Source organism: Typopeltis vanoorti, chromosome 16 (genome assembly GCF_054136105.1).
Source record: "Typopeltis vanoorti isolate ZY-2024b chromosome 16, IOZ_Tvanoo_1.0, whole genome shotgun sequence".
Lineage (NCBI taxonomy): Eukaryota > Metazoa > Arthropoda > Arachnida > Uropygi > Thelyphonidae > Typopeltis > Typopeltis vanoorti.
In genome coordinates, this window is record NC_143564.1 from 75,952,374 (window position 1) to 75,969,608 (window position 17,235).

Sequence of the window (17,235 nt, forward strand, 5' to 3'; positions counted from 1 at the left end):
TTAAAGATAAAATACCAATGTGAAAAAGAAACCACAGTGTTTAGGCTATGCAAGGGCATCAACTAGAAAGTTGGATATTTATTTTTATCCTCTCTCCCTTCCACATTCTCCTTGAATGTATAAAAATGAGATTTTAAGTATTGTTGTTGTTTTGAATATAACATAATACTTGTTAATAACATAATTTTTGAATATAATATAATAACATAATAATTGTTATATAATAATACATATAACAATTAATGACTGACTTTTTATTTTTCTATATAAAAGTGGCTGTGCTCTTTTATGAAGCACATCTTAGTGTAACTGTATAAACTAATATTAATTTAAAACTTAGCAAGCTGTTTTCGTATTTATTTTCATATAGGTACTTTGACAGAGATGTGCAGTGTATCAGAGGATTTTTTAAGAAACGTTTTAATTATGATAGTGAGCTTTTTCCAACCTTTGCTGATATCAGGTAAATTAATTTGATTATATTTAAATAAGTCTTTAGTACATGATTTTCAGTAAGATCATCTTATTAGGGACCGGGAATCACTTGAAAAAAATACTATGCCTAGTCTTTAGAGCAGAAAAACCAGATTATCAAGCTTTAGCCTGCTTATGATATTAAATATAAATTTGCAACTTTTTTATGGGTTGGATCCACATATTTATTTTTGAAAAATTCTACCAGACTACAAGTGTGAAAAGTGTTTATTAGAGTACACACTTTCTTTTCACTTGTAGAATATTTGAGCCTTTTGTGTGCATGCATATTATTAGTTTTCTGAAAATTACTGGGGAGATATAAAAGTGAAAAATAATAAGATGACATTGCTCCCATTCCTATCATGTTATTAAGACCATACATATCATTGCATGGAGTGATGTGTTTTTGAAGTTACTATGTGTGTAGACAATATCACTTCACTGTGGATCAGTGTGCTGTTATCACATATTATATTTTGCTGTCTGAGGATCAGAGAGATCTGAGAATGTATGTATGTGCAATGGTGTAGCTAGAGCTTTTGCTGCCCCTCTCATACACACCAAAAATACTACAAAAAGTCAAAACGAAGTATAGGGAAATAAATTAAAACAGTTTATTTTTTAATTAAAACTTTAATTTCAACATTCTAAAAATGTTATTTTTCTTGCTTTTCTTCAAAATCAAAATCGTCGATGACATTGGCAAAGTCTATTTCATGGTAAAGTAGGTAATTTTTAATCAATTTTATTTAGAAAAACTCCTCTCACAACTAGTAACGCTTACAACAATTGTGAGGAAAATTTGCAGTAGTATTACAATATTTGGAAAAGAGTTCTTGAGACTGTATTTTAGAATAAACTACAAAAGTTCAAAAAGGTCCAAAGTGCAGTCTAGTGTGGACCCCCCCCCCCCAGCTACGCCTCTGTGTATGTGCATTTACTTTGGGTGGGGGGATTAGTAAGATAGTAATTGAAATGTGCACTTAGACTAGACATCTAGCATTTAGTGATTTGCTGAGCTGTGCTAGTGTTTGAGATTTTTTTTTCTCTCCTATTTTGAAGATAGTTGAATATCACTAAGAAAACAACTACTGCTGATCACTTTTTTGTTTTTAGTTACAAAGGTTTGGTTATGAGTTTATGCTGTATAAGCCTCAGATATCCTGTTGGTGCAATGTTCTTCACGTTCACTAGATATGACTGTTTTCCTTTTCTTCAACATAAGAGACTGTTCCAAGACAAGATTTTATGTCAATAGAATTGCATCAACAACAAATATGATGAGAAGTTAACATGAAAAGTTGCATTTGAAATGTGGGACCAAGTATGTACATGCCAAAAAAAAAAAACTTCCTAGGATCGAATTCACCTCACAACTCAAGGTACACTATGATGCTTTTTGCCATATTCAGGCATGATACTTTAGAACCCTTGTAATTGCATTCAGTCTACGGGTACTTATTTTCAGTTTTGGTTAATGATTACTATTTAGTTTTTCACCTAACTCTTTTAATATTGACATAAAATATAGCTTAAGGAAATTACAACGTACAATAGACCCCCTAGCGGGCAATGTTGGTATTCTTGGCCAATTGGGCTGAAGGTGTCTTCTGATGTAGGTTTCCCAAATTTCGGGCAGTCTCGTGCAACCAAATTTGTTTAGGTTTGGATTGTTTCTTAGGTCTGAGGCTGATTCCATGAATAGCCTTTCGTATTTGAATTTACTACGGTGCTTTCTTCCACCGTATTCTATGGCAGGTATCCAGCGCATGGTCTGCAAGACCAGATGTAGTCCTTGTGTTCTGAAATTAGCTGTCCTGCCTGTTTGGCCCAAAGTAGGACAGCTTACAGCTGCCATGGACTTGGTATACACCGGTAGGTCTGGGGGGCGTGGTTAGTGGAGTGGGTAAGAGATGCCAATTATTTATAAGGTCTGTAAGAAGTTGTGTTTTTTTAGGATTTTTTGTAATTTTTTCCGAGGTGCCTCGGATATAGGGAATGTGATGGATTTAGAGTAATCTTTGCTGCGAGGGAGGTGGGTTGTGGTTTATTGGTTTCACTATTTTTTGGGGGGGTGGTAGCCATTGGCTAAGAAAGTGTTGAGAATGTGGTTTAGTTCTGTGGTTAGGGCATTGTCATTTGAACAGATAAGTTTATGCCTGTTGTGTAGTGTCTTAATGACTCCATATTGTTGTGAGCGGGGGGGGGGGGGGGGGGGGGAGATTGTTGGTGAATGTATCTGCCTGTATGGGTGGGTTTTCTCGAACTCCAAACCACAACTTCCTACTAACACGGTAGTCAACCTTTCGTTAATTAGTTTGAAACCTGAAGCACTCAACACTCTCTCACGTGACCACAACTTCGCTACTTGCGCCCAGAAAAATACCTGCTGAAGACATTATGATACAAATTGAACGCGGGATACACCTTCCAAACCACATCGCCAATGATATTAAACTGGATGTGGATTGTGTTCTGTCCAAAGCAAAACCACCAAAAACCAACATGCCCAATAATGAAATTAGATCTCTGCAAGAATTAAAGAAAAACAAGGAAATAATAATCACCAAAGTGGATAAAGGGAACGCCACAGTATTGCTTAACCAAAAGGATTACACAGGTAAGCTGAATGCTCTATTGTTACATCAGGCTACTTACTTCCCTATCGAGTACAATCCCACCAACTCACAAATTAGAAAACTCTACAGGCTCCTTAAGAAGGTCACTTCTTGGCCTGTGGAAATCACCAACAAATTAAAACCGTTTAACTCCAGACCCCCCCCGTATATACGGACTCCCGAAAATACATAAAGAAAATGTGCCATTATGTTCCATAGCTGATGGCATTGATTCCCCCCACATACAAACTAGCTAAACATTTGGCCAAAGCCCTCACACATAAAAAAACTCAGCTCACTTCAAAGCCAGCATAGAAAACCTTACACTCAAACACACTGATGTAATGGTCAGTTTGATGTCTCCTCCCTATTCACAAATGTCCCACTCAAAGAATCCAAGAATCTTAGAGCTAATCCAAGCTAAATTTCCTCCTGTTATCAGCCCTATTTCGGTTCACAATGAACTCAGGCTATTTTGTTTGGCAAGAAAAATTCTACAAACAAATAGAGGGGATAGCCATGGGTTCTCCACTCTTCCCACCCTTGGCCAATTTTTATATGGAGACTTTTGAAGAGAAAGCCTTAAACTCTGCCCCACAAAAATCAACCATATGGCTTCACTATGTTGATGATGTGGTCGCTATTTGGCCACATAGCTCCGATGCACTCTTCTCCTTCCTAACACACTTAAACAACCAACACCTCAGAATCAAGTTCACCCTGGAAGAAGAAAAAAACAACTGCCTTCCTTTCTTAGACACACTAGTCACCCGATGGAACCTTGGTTTTCTCAGTTTATAGAAAACCCACCCATACAGGCAGATACATTCACCCCCCACACACACACACAACAATATGGAGTCATTAAGACACTACACAACAGGGCTAAACTTATCTGTTCAAATGACAAATGCCCTAACCACAGAACTAAACCACATTCTCAACACTTTCTTAGCCAATGGCTACCCCCCCCCCCCAAAAAAAATCCAAAAAATATTGAAACCAATAAACCACAACCGCCCTCCCCGCAAGGAATACTCTAAATCCATCACCATTCCTATTTCCGAGGGACCACAGAAAAAAATTACAAAAATCCTAAAACAACATGACTTAACTTCTAATTACAGACCTTATAAAAAAAATTGGCATCCCTTATCCGCTCCACTAAAGACCGACCTACCTGGTGTATACCAAGTCCCTTGCAGCTGTGAGCTGTCCTACTTTGGCCAAACAGGCAGGACAGCTAATATCAGAATTTCAGAACACAGGGACTACATCCGGTTTCACTAATACAGCCACTCTGGATACCCACCATAGCATATGGTGGAAGAAAGCGACGATAATACACCATAGTAAATTTAAATACGAAAGGCTATTCATGGAATCAGCCTCAGCCCCTAAGAAACAATCCAAACCTAAACAAATTTGGGAACCCTACATCAGAAGACATTCAGCCAAGAACACCAACATTGCCCATTAGGAGGCACCATCAGGACTTTTAGGAGAAAGAATAGCTTCCTGCTTCATTCCTCATTTACTGTGTGTTGTGCTTGCATACACGTGTCCTTGTATTTAAGTTCCTGTGATGATGGCAACGTGACGTTGCCGAAATATTGGAAGTGTATTAACATTTATTTTAATGTATATTCTATTGTACGTTGTAATTTCCTTAAGCTATTTAGTAAGAATGTATAACCAACTTCTAAGCCTTTCCACAAGAATATATGTTAGGGTCCAAATCTTCATTTTGGTACCTGTCGATTAAATTTATCATCCTGATATGTACAGGATATTATGATAGTACTGCATGAAAAGTTACATCATTACTTACTTCCTATTAGCAATTTTCTTCAAATTAATCTTATCTGTCAAGACTCCAATATTATCAGATCTTACATTTCTGTCTTCTAAGGCATTTTTTACTACATCAATCCACCTAGATCTCAGTCTTCCTCCAAGGTTACTACCAAAACTTTTTCCTAACCTTTCTCTCTTCCATTCTCACACCACATTCCTGAATGCTAAGTGTCTTTCTAGCATTCTCATTTTTCAGTATGGTTCTGGCACTGATGATGTTCACTCTAATTTTTTTTTTTTTTTTTTTCAGAACTCTCACATCTGTGATCCTCAGTGTTTGATGAAGTCTTTTCTTTCATATAAAGTTGATTTCCTATCATACCAGTTTTTGCTACTTCTGTGGTCTACTTCTATATTTAATTTGCCATGTTCACTAGAAATTAGGCCTAAATAGATGGCTGAAAATTTTTTGATCCTTTAAAAAAAAAAGATAATAATAGAATACAGTTTGTAGTGTGTAATTAGACTAAACCTTGGAAATCAATATTGATGGAATTGAATAGTGTTATAATTTGAGTATATGCTGAATTTCATTAAAGTCTAATCAGTCTTTTGCAACTATATTCTCTGCCTTTTAGTCCAGGATATTATCCCTCCCCCTCCCAACTAACAGGCATTGAAACTATCTACATGAGTCTTTGATGCATGGGTCAAAATGTGACTGTCACACTTATCTCTCAACCGTTGCTAGTCAGTGCTGGGTGATAAGTTCAATTGCTCAAATTAAATACTGTAGCTCTCGTCTCAGTTTTTATAAGATAATAAATAAATAGTTAACCTTTCGTGTTAGCCAAAAACTTCTTATCACCAGCATGAATTTTGCTACTATTAATCAACAGGACAACCTTGTTTATGTTACCCGCCTTTGGACAATTGCATTGAAAACTTTACAGATATTAAATCAAGAGCAACCACTAAAGCATTTAATTAAGCAAGCTTCTGACTAGAAATGAATTACCAGCTCTCCTTCTGTCACACATCTTAATGGTGGATGTATTTATTTTTGTTTGCATTTTATTAATAAATTAAAAATAATTACAAATATTGCATTAATGTTTCACTTTATAATTTTCATTTATTTTCTACAGACGAGAAGGTTCATTAGATCTTGAGACAGCTGCCAGTGGGTTATCCAGGGAGGTTCAAAAGGAATTGGAAAAGGTAAGCATAATAAAGAACATCATCTTATCAAAGATTCCCTTTGATCATATTTTTTATCATTGTCAATAATTATCAGATCACTGTAGATTCTTTGTACTTGCTGCTTCACAATAAGAAATGTTAAAATGATAAATGTTCACTCTTGCCTAAAGACTCATTCCATTTAAAAAAAAAAAAAACACTTAAACAGAATTGGAGAGAAAAATGTTATCATAACTTTGAAAACAGGTGTTTATTAGCAGGAAAGACTAAGATCTACATGGAAAGATTGAAATGTAAGGTCTGACAGTAAAAGATCGATTGCATAAACTGTTAATGCCTACTAGAATACAGTGGATTATCACTATAGAGAACTAGCAAACTATTCCTTTAGGGGACCACATGAATAGTTTGCTTTAGAATAGCATTCGAAAAAATGGAGGCTTTGGTTGTGACCTTTTTACTACTTTACAGCGAGTAAATTTGTTATTAAAAAAAAATCTATAGCAAACTATTTGTGTGGTCCCCAAATGTTTGGTATAGCCCTGAGTTGCCTGTAGTAGTTAATCTTAAATATTTACGATTTCTTTATATATATATATATATATATATATATATATACACACATATATATACACGAGGGTAGTCTGAAAAGTTCTCGACTTCAACCATAGATGACAACGCTATCGACACGATTTTTTTTCTCTAAGTTGGTACATCTGTCATAAGCATCCATATGAAATTGCAAGTCATTCTATCAAGTAGTTTGTTTTATACTGCTGTCTCAACAAAGGTGTTATCTGTATCCCTTGAAATGGATAAAATTGAGTATCATGCAGTTATAAAATTCTTCGTAAAAGGTTTAATGCCAAAAGAAATTCATTCAAAGTTCATAAAAGTTTATCGGTACTCTTCACGTTCGTTTTTGACAATTAAGAAATGTTAATTTCTTAATTGTCACATTTAAATGCTGCCGCATTTAAACGTGGCATACCAGCCTTGAAGATGATCCACGTGAAAAGTGTAACAACAAGTAATGTCCAAAAAGTGTAACAACACCAGAAATCATTGATCAAGTGCATGATGTGTGAAATTGCTGAGACTATAGGCATTTCAAAAGAACGTGTAGGATATATTTTGCATGAAGAATTGCAAATGAAAAAGCTTTATGCAAATGGGTGGTGCACTTGCTCACAGCAGATCAAAAATGCACTCACATGAATCTCTGAATAGTGCTTGGAGCATTTCTACAAGAATAAAACTGATTTTGTGCATCAATTTATTACTATGGATGAGACTTGGATTCACCATTATTTGCCATTGCACTTTAAATTATTATTTCTTTATCTTACATTTGTTTCTTCAAGTATGTGCAGGGCTGTTCAAAAGAAAAATCGAACAGCTGCAACCAGCCTTCATTGAAATGTTAGTATACCATTTCCACCTATATTAAAGCTTGAAATGGTTATGAGCAAATCATTAACAAATCCAGAACTAGTTTTGGAGAGCTAAAGCTATTATCTTTAACTTTTAACCACCTTCTGTTCAAGCTCTTTTGCACCGTGATGGTTTTACTCTCTGTGATCCACAGGGAGAAAAAAATATATATATATATATTCTTGCTTCTTAATTTTCCTCCATTTAATGATCTCACTAAACATTCTGCCATTCCAAGCTTGCTACATATATATATTCTTGCTTCTTAATTTTCCTCCATTTAATGATCTCACTAAACATTCTGCCATTCCAAGCTTGCTACATATATATATTCTTGCTTCTTAATTTTCCTCCATTTAATGATCTCACTAAACATTCTGCCATTCCAAGCTTGCTACATCTCATATCCTGATGTTGCCTAATCTGAATGTTAAAAAGCTTATCCTGATGGTATTTCTCCAATTGTTCTGAAGGTTTTATATGCACTGGAATTAACTCCTGCTTTCTACACTTCACTGATTCCTAAGCAGAACATGAACCTTCACCATCTTATTGTTTGGTTCTTACCTTAATTCCATCTAAAATAATGGAGATATTCATTAACAGTGAACCTTGTAAGCTATCTGGAAACCTCTTAGCTAATAAATAATCACTGGTATGGATTCCACCACTGCTGATCTTAGATGATAATATATTCTTGCCTTTGGACAAATGTTATGGAAAACTTTGGAGAAAGTGATTGTTAATTACATGTGCTGGTAGATAGAACTTTATCTTGAAACTTTGTTGTCAGAATACAAAAGACTGTTCTTTCACTTGCTCTATTTCTTTTGTATGTCAGTGAGATTTTCTTATTGACTGCATTTTTAATCCACAGTTCTGATAAAATTGTAACTTCTCTCATTTGATAAACTTTATGCAAATCTGATATTTTTGCAACCCTAAATTCTGATCCCCAAGGGTTGGATAATCTTCCTCCAATTCCAGGAAATTTGAAGTTTTTTCTTTTACTTAATGTTATGTTACCTATTAACTCTACAAATTACAACTCTGTTCAGCCAATGAATACTGTTCTTGCATTTCAGGTAGTGCAACTAATACACCTAGTACTTTTAAATTCTGACATATGGATGTGCACAAATTCACATGACATAAGAAGTCTCATTGATAGCAATATATTCGTGCTGGTTCAAGAACAAAAAAAATTATAAAGGGGATTTGAAATAGGTTGCAATGCCATTTAGTTTAGAGCAAGATAAAAATGGAATATCATATTGAAAAGAAAAAATGCATAAGTTTTAGAGGTGAAGTGTAGAATCAAATATCATTCATTCGAGCAAAAGTGAAGGAGTTAGAAGACAAGAATTAAACCTTAGAGAGTCATTGTGTACTCTTAAAGCATTAATTGATCCATCCAGGGAAGTTTGTGATGAAGTTGTCTGGAATGATAGAAACTTCATGGGGGACTCAGGAAGTTAGAGGCAGCACTAGAGAAGACAAAGTACAGTAAACCCTCGATTTAATGGGCTAAGGGCTGTCCGTTAAATTGCGAATTTTTTAAAATAAAAATATCTGTAACATTATACTGCAATTTTACCAATATTAGCACTGCAATAACAAAAAAAATCTTTTACACACAATTTTCACACTTTTAAATAAGTTGAGGTGCTTTTTTTTTTTTTTTTTTTTTTTTTTTTTTGAACTTTTGAATTCTGCTGGTTTTTTTAATAATTAACTCCCTAAAATTACGAAAATGTGTGTAATAAAACTGCCACAGAAAGTAAGCCATGCCACTCGACAAAAGAACCAATTACAGTGTGATCACGTCCTAATCATTCGCCGAACATGTTTTGAGCAGTGACTCATTTATGTCAGCTAAATTACTAGTGTTTTTCCAACATATGATAGCCTATTCTCCAAAATAACAGGAAATTAATAACAAAAAATAACCTGTTAATTTAATTATAAGCAAATCTTGGTTAAAACCATTTTAAAATGAACAGGGTGTTAATTTTCACATGAGAATTAGAGATTCTTCCTTTAGTGAGTATTTCAGGTGAGATTTATGCAAGCATACCTGAGAAGAAATTCTGTGAAAGGGAAACTTAGAGAACAGGCCAAATCGTTTGTCAAGATAAGATTTTCACTTTAAGACACATAGCTTTGAAATCATGGGAAGATTGGTATTTCCATTTTGTAGATCAGGTAAAGGCATATGACAAAATGCCACAAGAAAAGCTGTTCAAAACCACTACAACTGTTTGGTGTAAATGTTACATTATGTTGAGCAGTGCAAAGGCTATTCATGTAAGTCAAGAGTTAGAATTGAAGGAGGTACAGAAGATTATTTGATGTTCAGCCATGGAGTGTTCCTTAAAAAAATTATCCAAATTAATGAGCCTAGAATGGTTTTAATTGCTGCGACAAGTTCAAACATGTTTGAAAATCAGGTGCTCCTCATTGTGGATTGTGCTCTTAAGGCCAGCGCGTGCTGGTCTTGATAGCACAGCGATAGTGTGCACTTAGCTTGACACTGATGATACTCTACTCTAACCAAGGTGTTCCGTTAAAATTTCTGAATTTGTGAAGTGTTCTGTTGTAGGAAAAATTTGGGAAATGCTGATCTATATGGTTCGCATTACCTGATATCAAAATTGCAGATATTCAACTCATCTCTCTACTTTATACAGATAATGTACTCCTAACTAAATTAAATAACAGCTGTAATAAATTCCGTATGAAAATAAACTATAAAAATAGGCAGGAACACTGAAAAAATTAACTGCCTAAATGAGAACCTATAGAACAAGTAAAACATTTCATCTATTTAGGCACAGTTTTGAGTTTAAAAAAAAAAAAAAAGCCAAACTGAACAAAAGTGCCTTAGATAACAGAATTAACAAATCTTGTATAATAGGTAGTCAACAGAGTAAATTTATATGAAATAATAGAAAAATTAGTCATTGATCCAAAGGCTGGAGACCACAGATATGAGTCCTGTGAAATATTAGGAGTGAACAGGCAGTATTAATGGCAGAATCATATTAATTTGGGGATATTAGGAGAGTGCTTAGCATTCAGGAATTTTTGAACAGAGCTAATCTAAGGTGATATAGTCACTTAAACAGAATGGGGAGGGGGATAAAGATTGAAAATCTAGATGGATTGATATAGTAAAAAGTACCTTAGAAGAGCCAAAATATAACGTTTGGTGATACTGGAGTTCTGACAGATTAATTTGGAAGAAAATTTCTGACAAGAAGTTAATGTAAACTTTCCATATAGTACTATCTGAATATCCTAACCCTCCTTGAAGATACATAGGAATTTGATACTGATCTCCAAATTCATATATAAATATTTGTTCTGCTTCATTCTTGCAACAACTTTGTTTGTTTAGGAACAGCATCCTTTCTTATAAACACTGCTTGGGAAGAAGTCAAACAAACAGCCATGGCACCCATGTTATAAGATGTAGGACCCTCTTTCAGTGTGATAACTCCAGCAATCCTATGCACATACCTTTCACAAGCATATGATAGCAATCAATAGGAATTTTGGACCATTCTTCCTGTAGGCATGTAATGCAGTTCTGTACTGTTATTCCTTCGTATCCCCAATGCTCCAGGTCTTCCTTCAGAAGTTCAGTACAGTTGAGATCAGGTCTCTGTGGAGTCCAGTCAAGTGTAGTGATGTTCACAAACCATAAGGCACAGTGCATTATCTTGCTGAAAGAGACAACGGCCAGTCCCTTAGAAATGCCACAGAGTAGGAAGCATTGTCCAGAATGTTCAGATACTTAGAGTTTATTGTTTGTGGCACCACAAACAGAAGTCTGAGGCCAATGCAAGAAAAATAGGACCAACCTATCCCACTGCCATCTCCAAATTTCATAGTTGGGGTTGTGCACTCTGATAAGCATTCACAGGGCATCCATCTACTCAGTAGAGAGTGTAGCATGATTCATTGCTCCATGACACCACTTTCCAAGCTTCCATATGCTGCCTGCTAGTTTGGGTAATGTGGGGTTTGCATAATGCAATCCTACTCTGGAAACCCATGTTGTGAGCCTCTGTTCTGAATGTTTTTTGTCCAGATTCATGTTCCAATTAATGCCTGCTCGACGAATGGCAGTTTTTACATATTATCCTTTATAGCAGTTGACTCCCTGCTCTTCATTCTCAGTATAGTATCACTGATTGTTCACCTGGGATGGCCAAATTTGTGAACAATTTGCCAAACAGATAGTTGTGTAATATGGCATCCTCTTTTGTCAAGTGTTTTACTTCTAACCCAGCTCTCAGATCCATAAGTTAAAATTGGTTTGAATACTGTGTTGTATACAGCTGATTTAGTGTTTTGACTAATTTCTCTCTTATTCCATATAAATTTATTCAGTTCACTTCCTACAATACCAGCCTTATGGTGTCTATTTCCATATTTATTTTGTCATCTTCACTAAAAATCGTGCCCAAGTAGCTGAAATGTTTTACTTGTTCTATAGGTTCCCCATTCACCATGCAGTTGATATTTTCATTATCTTTGTCTTGTTATTGCTGACCTTCATACCATATCTATTACAACAATTATTCAATTTAGTCAGGGAATCTTGCAGATTTGTACTGGATTTATGTAAACGTATTCATCATCTGCATAAAGCAGAGCTGACATTAACATCTCAAATTTTGATATCAGGTTTAATGCCACTTTCCTTGTGATCCATATAGATAATGAATAGCAGAGGGAATAATGTACATCCTTGTCTGACACCATATTTAACATTAAACTAACTGCTGAGCCATTGAAATTTTAACAAAGAGCTCGAATTGTCGAGGAAAAAAAAAAAAAATCCGTATTTCACACAAAAACTTTTATTAATACAGCTTGTGTACAAATTCTAATCAAAAAGTATGAGAGAACAATCAACTTCTGAAGACTATCATTTTTAAACAAGTATTTCATGATATCTAAACATGAAATATTTGCACACAATCAACTGTGTTAATTTATCTTACATCAGAAAAAATTTTTAACTATCAAAATATAATAAGAATGAAATATTTTATGATAAAACATTTGATTGGCTACCAGAAGGGTAAAGATAGTGCATGCACTTATTTTATTTTCAAAGTTTGGCACATTCATTATAGAACAGTTGAAACCATAATTCCAAATAATCTATACACTGCCGAATAGACTAATTTTTGTCAGGTTACTGTATGAGTTTGTCACTTAATGTTTCAAAAAAAGCTTTTTTTTTTTTTTTTGGAAAAATAAAAAGTAAACAAGAAGAACAAGGGGCTCGCCTGAGCCCCTTATAACTCACCACTGCTTACAACTCAAATAAACACTAAGTATTATTGCTTGATATAATGTCCCATTGACACAATATAACTGTAGCATTTTGAATAGCTTCTCTCTTTTTGGCCTTATCATATGCCTTTTCCAGATCTACAAAACTTAAATACAGATCTTTGTTATATTCCCATGATTTCTCAACTACTTGTAAAGTGAAGATCTGACCCTGACAGCCTCTATTTGACCTTAATTCAGCTTGTTCTTCCACAATCCTTCTCGAGCATTTCTTAAGTAAACTTGCATAAATCTTACAAAGGAACACTCAGTAGAGAAATACCTCTGTAATTTTCATTCAGTTTCATTTCCTTTTTTATATATGGGTACCATGACTGCTCTACTCCAATCACCTGGAGTTTGTCTCTCTGTCCAGGCCTTGTGAACTATCCAGTACAGCCATTGCAAGACTTTTATACCTCCATACTTAAGCATTTCTGGTCGAATATCAACTATTCCAGCTGCCTTTTCCACTTCAAGTATGAATATGTATTCCTGACTGCATGTCTGTTGAATGTTTTTTTTAACACTGTGCTGTCACTGCTTGTTTCATTTAGCAATATTTCAAAGTAATTACTCCATACATGACACATCCTTTTTTCCAGTTTTCATGTCACCTTTATCAGCACTCTTTCCTCCATTTCTGAGCTTCTTCAACAACCTCCAGAATATCTTGCCACCTTCTTGATGTTTATTTTCTATGTTCTTACCAAAGTCTTCCCATGACTTTGTTTAGCTTTTTTGCATTTGTCTCTGTATTCTCTAAGAGCACAAGCTGATATACTTTCTAGGAACATTTGATATGGTTGCTTCTTTAACTTCCTCTATGGAATTTTTATATCCTTGCAGATAACCTCACCACATGCCTCTCTGGCTGAATCAATCAGCATTTACTTCATTGCTTGCCACTGAATCTCCAAGGTTTGGTTCCTATTCTCAAACTCTTTAATTTTTTCTTGAATAATGTTTGTGTATTTTAGTCTACAGTTCACATCTGAGAGCTGCTCAACTTTTATTCACTTTAAAACTTTCTTGCATGTTCTTTTCAATATGAAATTCAATTTTATCCTGCTCAAGATTAGATGGTGATCACTTCCAGTTTCAAATCCTCTGTACACTAGTGTCCTGCACCAAGGAGAAACATCACCATCAACAATAACATAGTCAATGAGACTTTTCTTATTCCTTGTGAATTTATGCACATTCTTATGTTGGAACATTGTGTTAGTAATGACCAATCCATGTCCTGAGCAGAAATCCAACAGGTATTTGCCATTGACCAAATACTTGGTGCTAATATATTCTGGCTATCCCTTTCATTGATTTGCTTGTGAAATGAGCCGATGAGCTTTATAACTTTGTAGTCTTATTAAATCACTGTGTAGTATTTATAATTGTTTGTTTAGCTTTAAAAAGAAAAAAGTGTGTTACAATACCTCATTTAATGAGGCCAGAACCTGTTAATATTAATGAAAGCCTGCATATTTAATTTTATTTTAAACAGTATATTTTCTTCCAATATCATATCCAAAACTTTGTTTCCATTTTTTCACTTTTTTTGGGGGGTGGGGAGGTAGAAAAAAAGTAGAGGTTATATTATTCATATATAAACCATTCTTATTGAATGAACTATGAACTCTAAAAATTAAAATATTTTGTGTTGTTTTGGGTAGCTGTTTCTGGCTGCATGTGATTTCATCATACTGACAAAGTAAAAGTTTTAAGATGCTTTTATTGTCATCTGTCTATTATTCTTCCTTCATAGGAAAAATTGATTGAGCATATATCATAGCAATGACGTTTCTTAGCATCTCAAAGTCAGTATTATATTCAACATTTAAGCATATGTAGATTATTTAGTAAGTGTGCATGTGGATCTACAAAGTTAGCGAGAAAGATCACTGTTTAATAGAATGAAGATTGGCATCAGTTTTTTCCTAATACCAGTTAGTGAAATGGTGCTGTTTAGTACTGCATCTTTAAAAAATGAAGTATTTTAAAGTAATAATGAATGCAATCCCAGAATAGAATTTTTGAGATTGCAATGTCTCCTTGCCTACAAAGTTGCAGAAGTGATTTTGAAATATGAATGTTTATAGCAGTTCAATCATAGAACAAGTAATTACTTTTTATTTATATTCGGGCTTTTTGAGAGGTCTTATATTATTACTTGTTTTGTTACTCAATTTCTGCTGTCATTTTTTTTTACTCATTTGACTTATAAATAGAAAAAAAATGCAAATAATTATTATTGATATGGTACTCCATGGAATCAAAAAACTCATTGCAGGAGACCTACACCATTCATCTCCTTAAAGTTATTCACCTTTGAGGTCTTATAACCACCTCTCTGGAAATCCATTCCACTCATTCACCACTCTCCAAGTAAGAATTACAAACATCATTAGAGAAGGACTTAGGATTTTCAAGATCACTCAAAGGTAATCTTGGGAGGTTTTGAACAAGACAATAATGCTGTTGTATTCTGCTAAGAATACAACATGCCCGTTCTTTACCTGTCAAAATATCATTTGGTCATAAGCAATCATCATTGTATTCACAAAAACTAACTTTTATAATAAACTTCTGTGGCTTGCATGCAGAAGTTGGAAGAGAATCAAATATATATATATATTGTATAGAATATTAACAAGCAATTTCTATATTTTATAGGCAATGCAAGAGATGCAAGTGGATGAAGGAACAAACTCAAGCAGTGAAGAAACTTATGAGAATGTAGAATATCAAGATAAAGTATGTTCATCCTCAAGTGCTTCCAAGGACAGAGAAATGAATGAAACAGGCATTTTGTCCAAGGACACTTATAATCCCATTAAAGCTGTTGATGAAATTATGAATAGATTCTTACAAGATGTAGCATCATGCACTCTTGATGAAGATTCAGATATTATAAAACATACTACAGAAACTGTTTGTAATACTCAGGACAGTTCTGAAAATCCTGTGAACAGTTGTAATAATGTTAAAATTTTAAGAACTAAATCAGATATTTGTAGTATAACATCAGCTGCATCTATTGCTCCAGAGGAAATACGTCTTCGAATTAAGAAACACCATAAACAAAAAGAAAGGAAAACTAAATGCCAGCGGGCTAAAACAAAAGGAGAAGATAACACAGTGAGCAGAATTCGAAGAGAAAATGCAACAGCAGTTAAAGAAGCTTATGATTGTTGGTATGATTAATAAAATATTTTTAGTCCAGTCTCGATATAATCATTTACATTGAAACAAAGGAATAATTCAACATATTTGACAGTTATAGACTTCATTTTTATTTTTAGGTATTATTACCATCATTTTCATCAATATTACATGAATTTCTAGTTTGAGGATACATGTAGCTACTGAAGTGGGTGCATACTAGAACATCTTTATGGCTGTAGTTAGTATGAAGAGTACCACTGTTTTTACACTTGGCTCACTAACAAAATACCACTATTATAGACTACTTCAAAATTCAAACCAGTTTTAATACTGTACATTGGTATGATAAATAAAGGTTACCTATTCCTGTGATATGGACTTCAGATTTATGATTATTAATGCAGATCTCCAGAGTCAGACTAACACACACCAGCTATCATACATATTCTTGAATTTAATCCATTTCAATCATGCACACCCTGTGAGAGAGAAATCTAGCCCTAACCACCTTCCAAGGATACTCTTTCATCAGAAGTTTGTAGTATTTCACAATCCTGATGTTATTTTTAACACTTGTTGTTTTTGAAGAAGATAACAGTGAGCAGATTCGAAGAGAAAATGCAACAGCAGTTAAAGAAGGTAGTGGTTGCTGTTAACACAGACCTCCAGTTGTGCATATCTATGGATACCAAGTATGAATCTTTGCACACTGAATTAAGATGTTATCCAGGGATAAAGTGCTATTCCGAATATGAATATTGGCCTTTTTTCAAAATGATATTTGGCATATTTAACCAATATACAAGTATCCAAGAGAAAAATGAACATATTTTGGCATCCACTGACAAATTGTCAGCTTTTCAGAAAAAAGTCTCTCTTTGGTAACTGCATATCAGGAAAAATACAGCAAATATGTTTCCTTCGTTCCATAATAAAAATATCTTAAATACATGCAATTATGACTGGATATGACATCCAGTTGGCACAGTTAATACATGAGTTGAGATTTTTTTTTTTTTACAGGGAGAACAACAATTAGTTACCTTGTCAACAGATCGTACTCTAAAAATGAAATTCAGAAAATTTCATTTTTAAAGTACCTAGCTCTCTCCACAAGGAGAAAAAATTTTATTAGTTTTCAACATATTTGTGAGAGCTTGGTTTCCCAATAATAACCACTATAAAAACT

At 34.3% G+C, this 17,235-nt stretch overlaps 1 protein-coding gene across 1 annotated transcript in view; it reads left to right on the forward strand.

The window, feature by feature from the left end:
• RIOK2 (RIO kinase 2) overlaps positions 1 to 16,103 on the forward strand; it is a 130,326-nt gene extending 114,223 nt beyond the window's left edge. Inside the window, exons 8-10 of the mRNA XM_090405915.1 lie at positions 371 to 463; positions 6,041 to 6,113; positions 15,555 to 16,103. Coding sequence (XP_090262041.1) covers positions 371 to 463; positions 6,041 to 6,113; positions 15,555 to 16,085 — 697 coding nt within the window. The 3' untranslated portion in view covers positions 16,086 to 16,103. The remainder of the gene's footprint in view (positions 1 to 370; positions 464 to 6,040; positions 6,114 to 15,554) is intronic.
• The last annotated feature ends 1,132 nt before the right edge of the window (positions 16,104 to 17,235 follow it).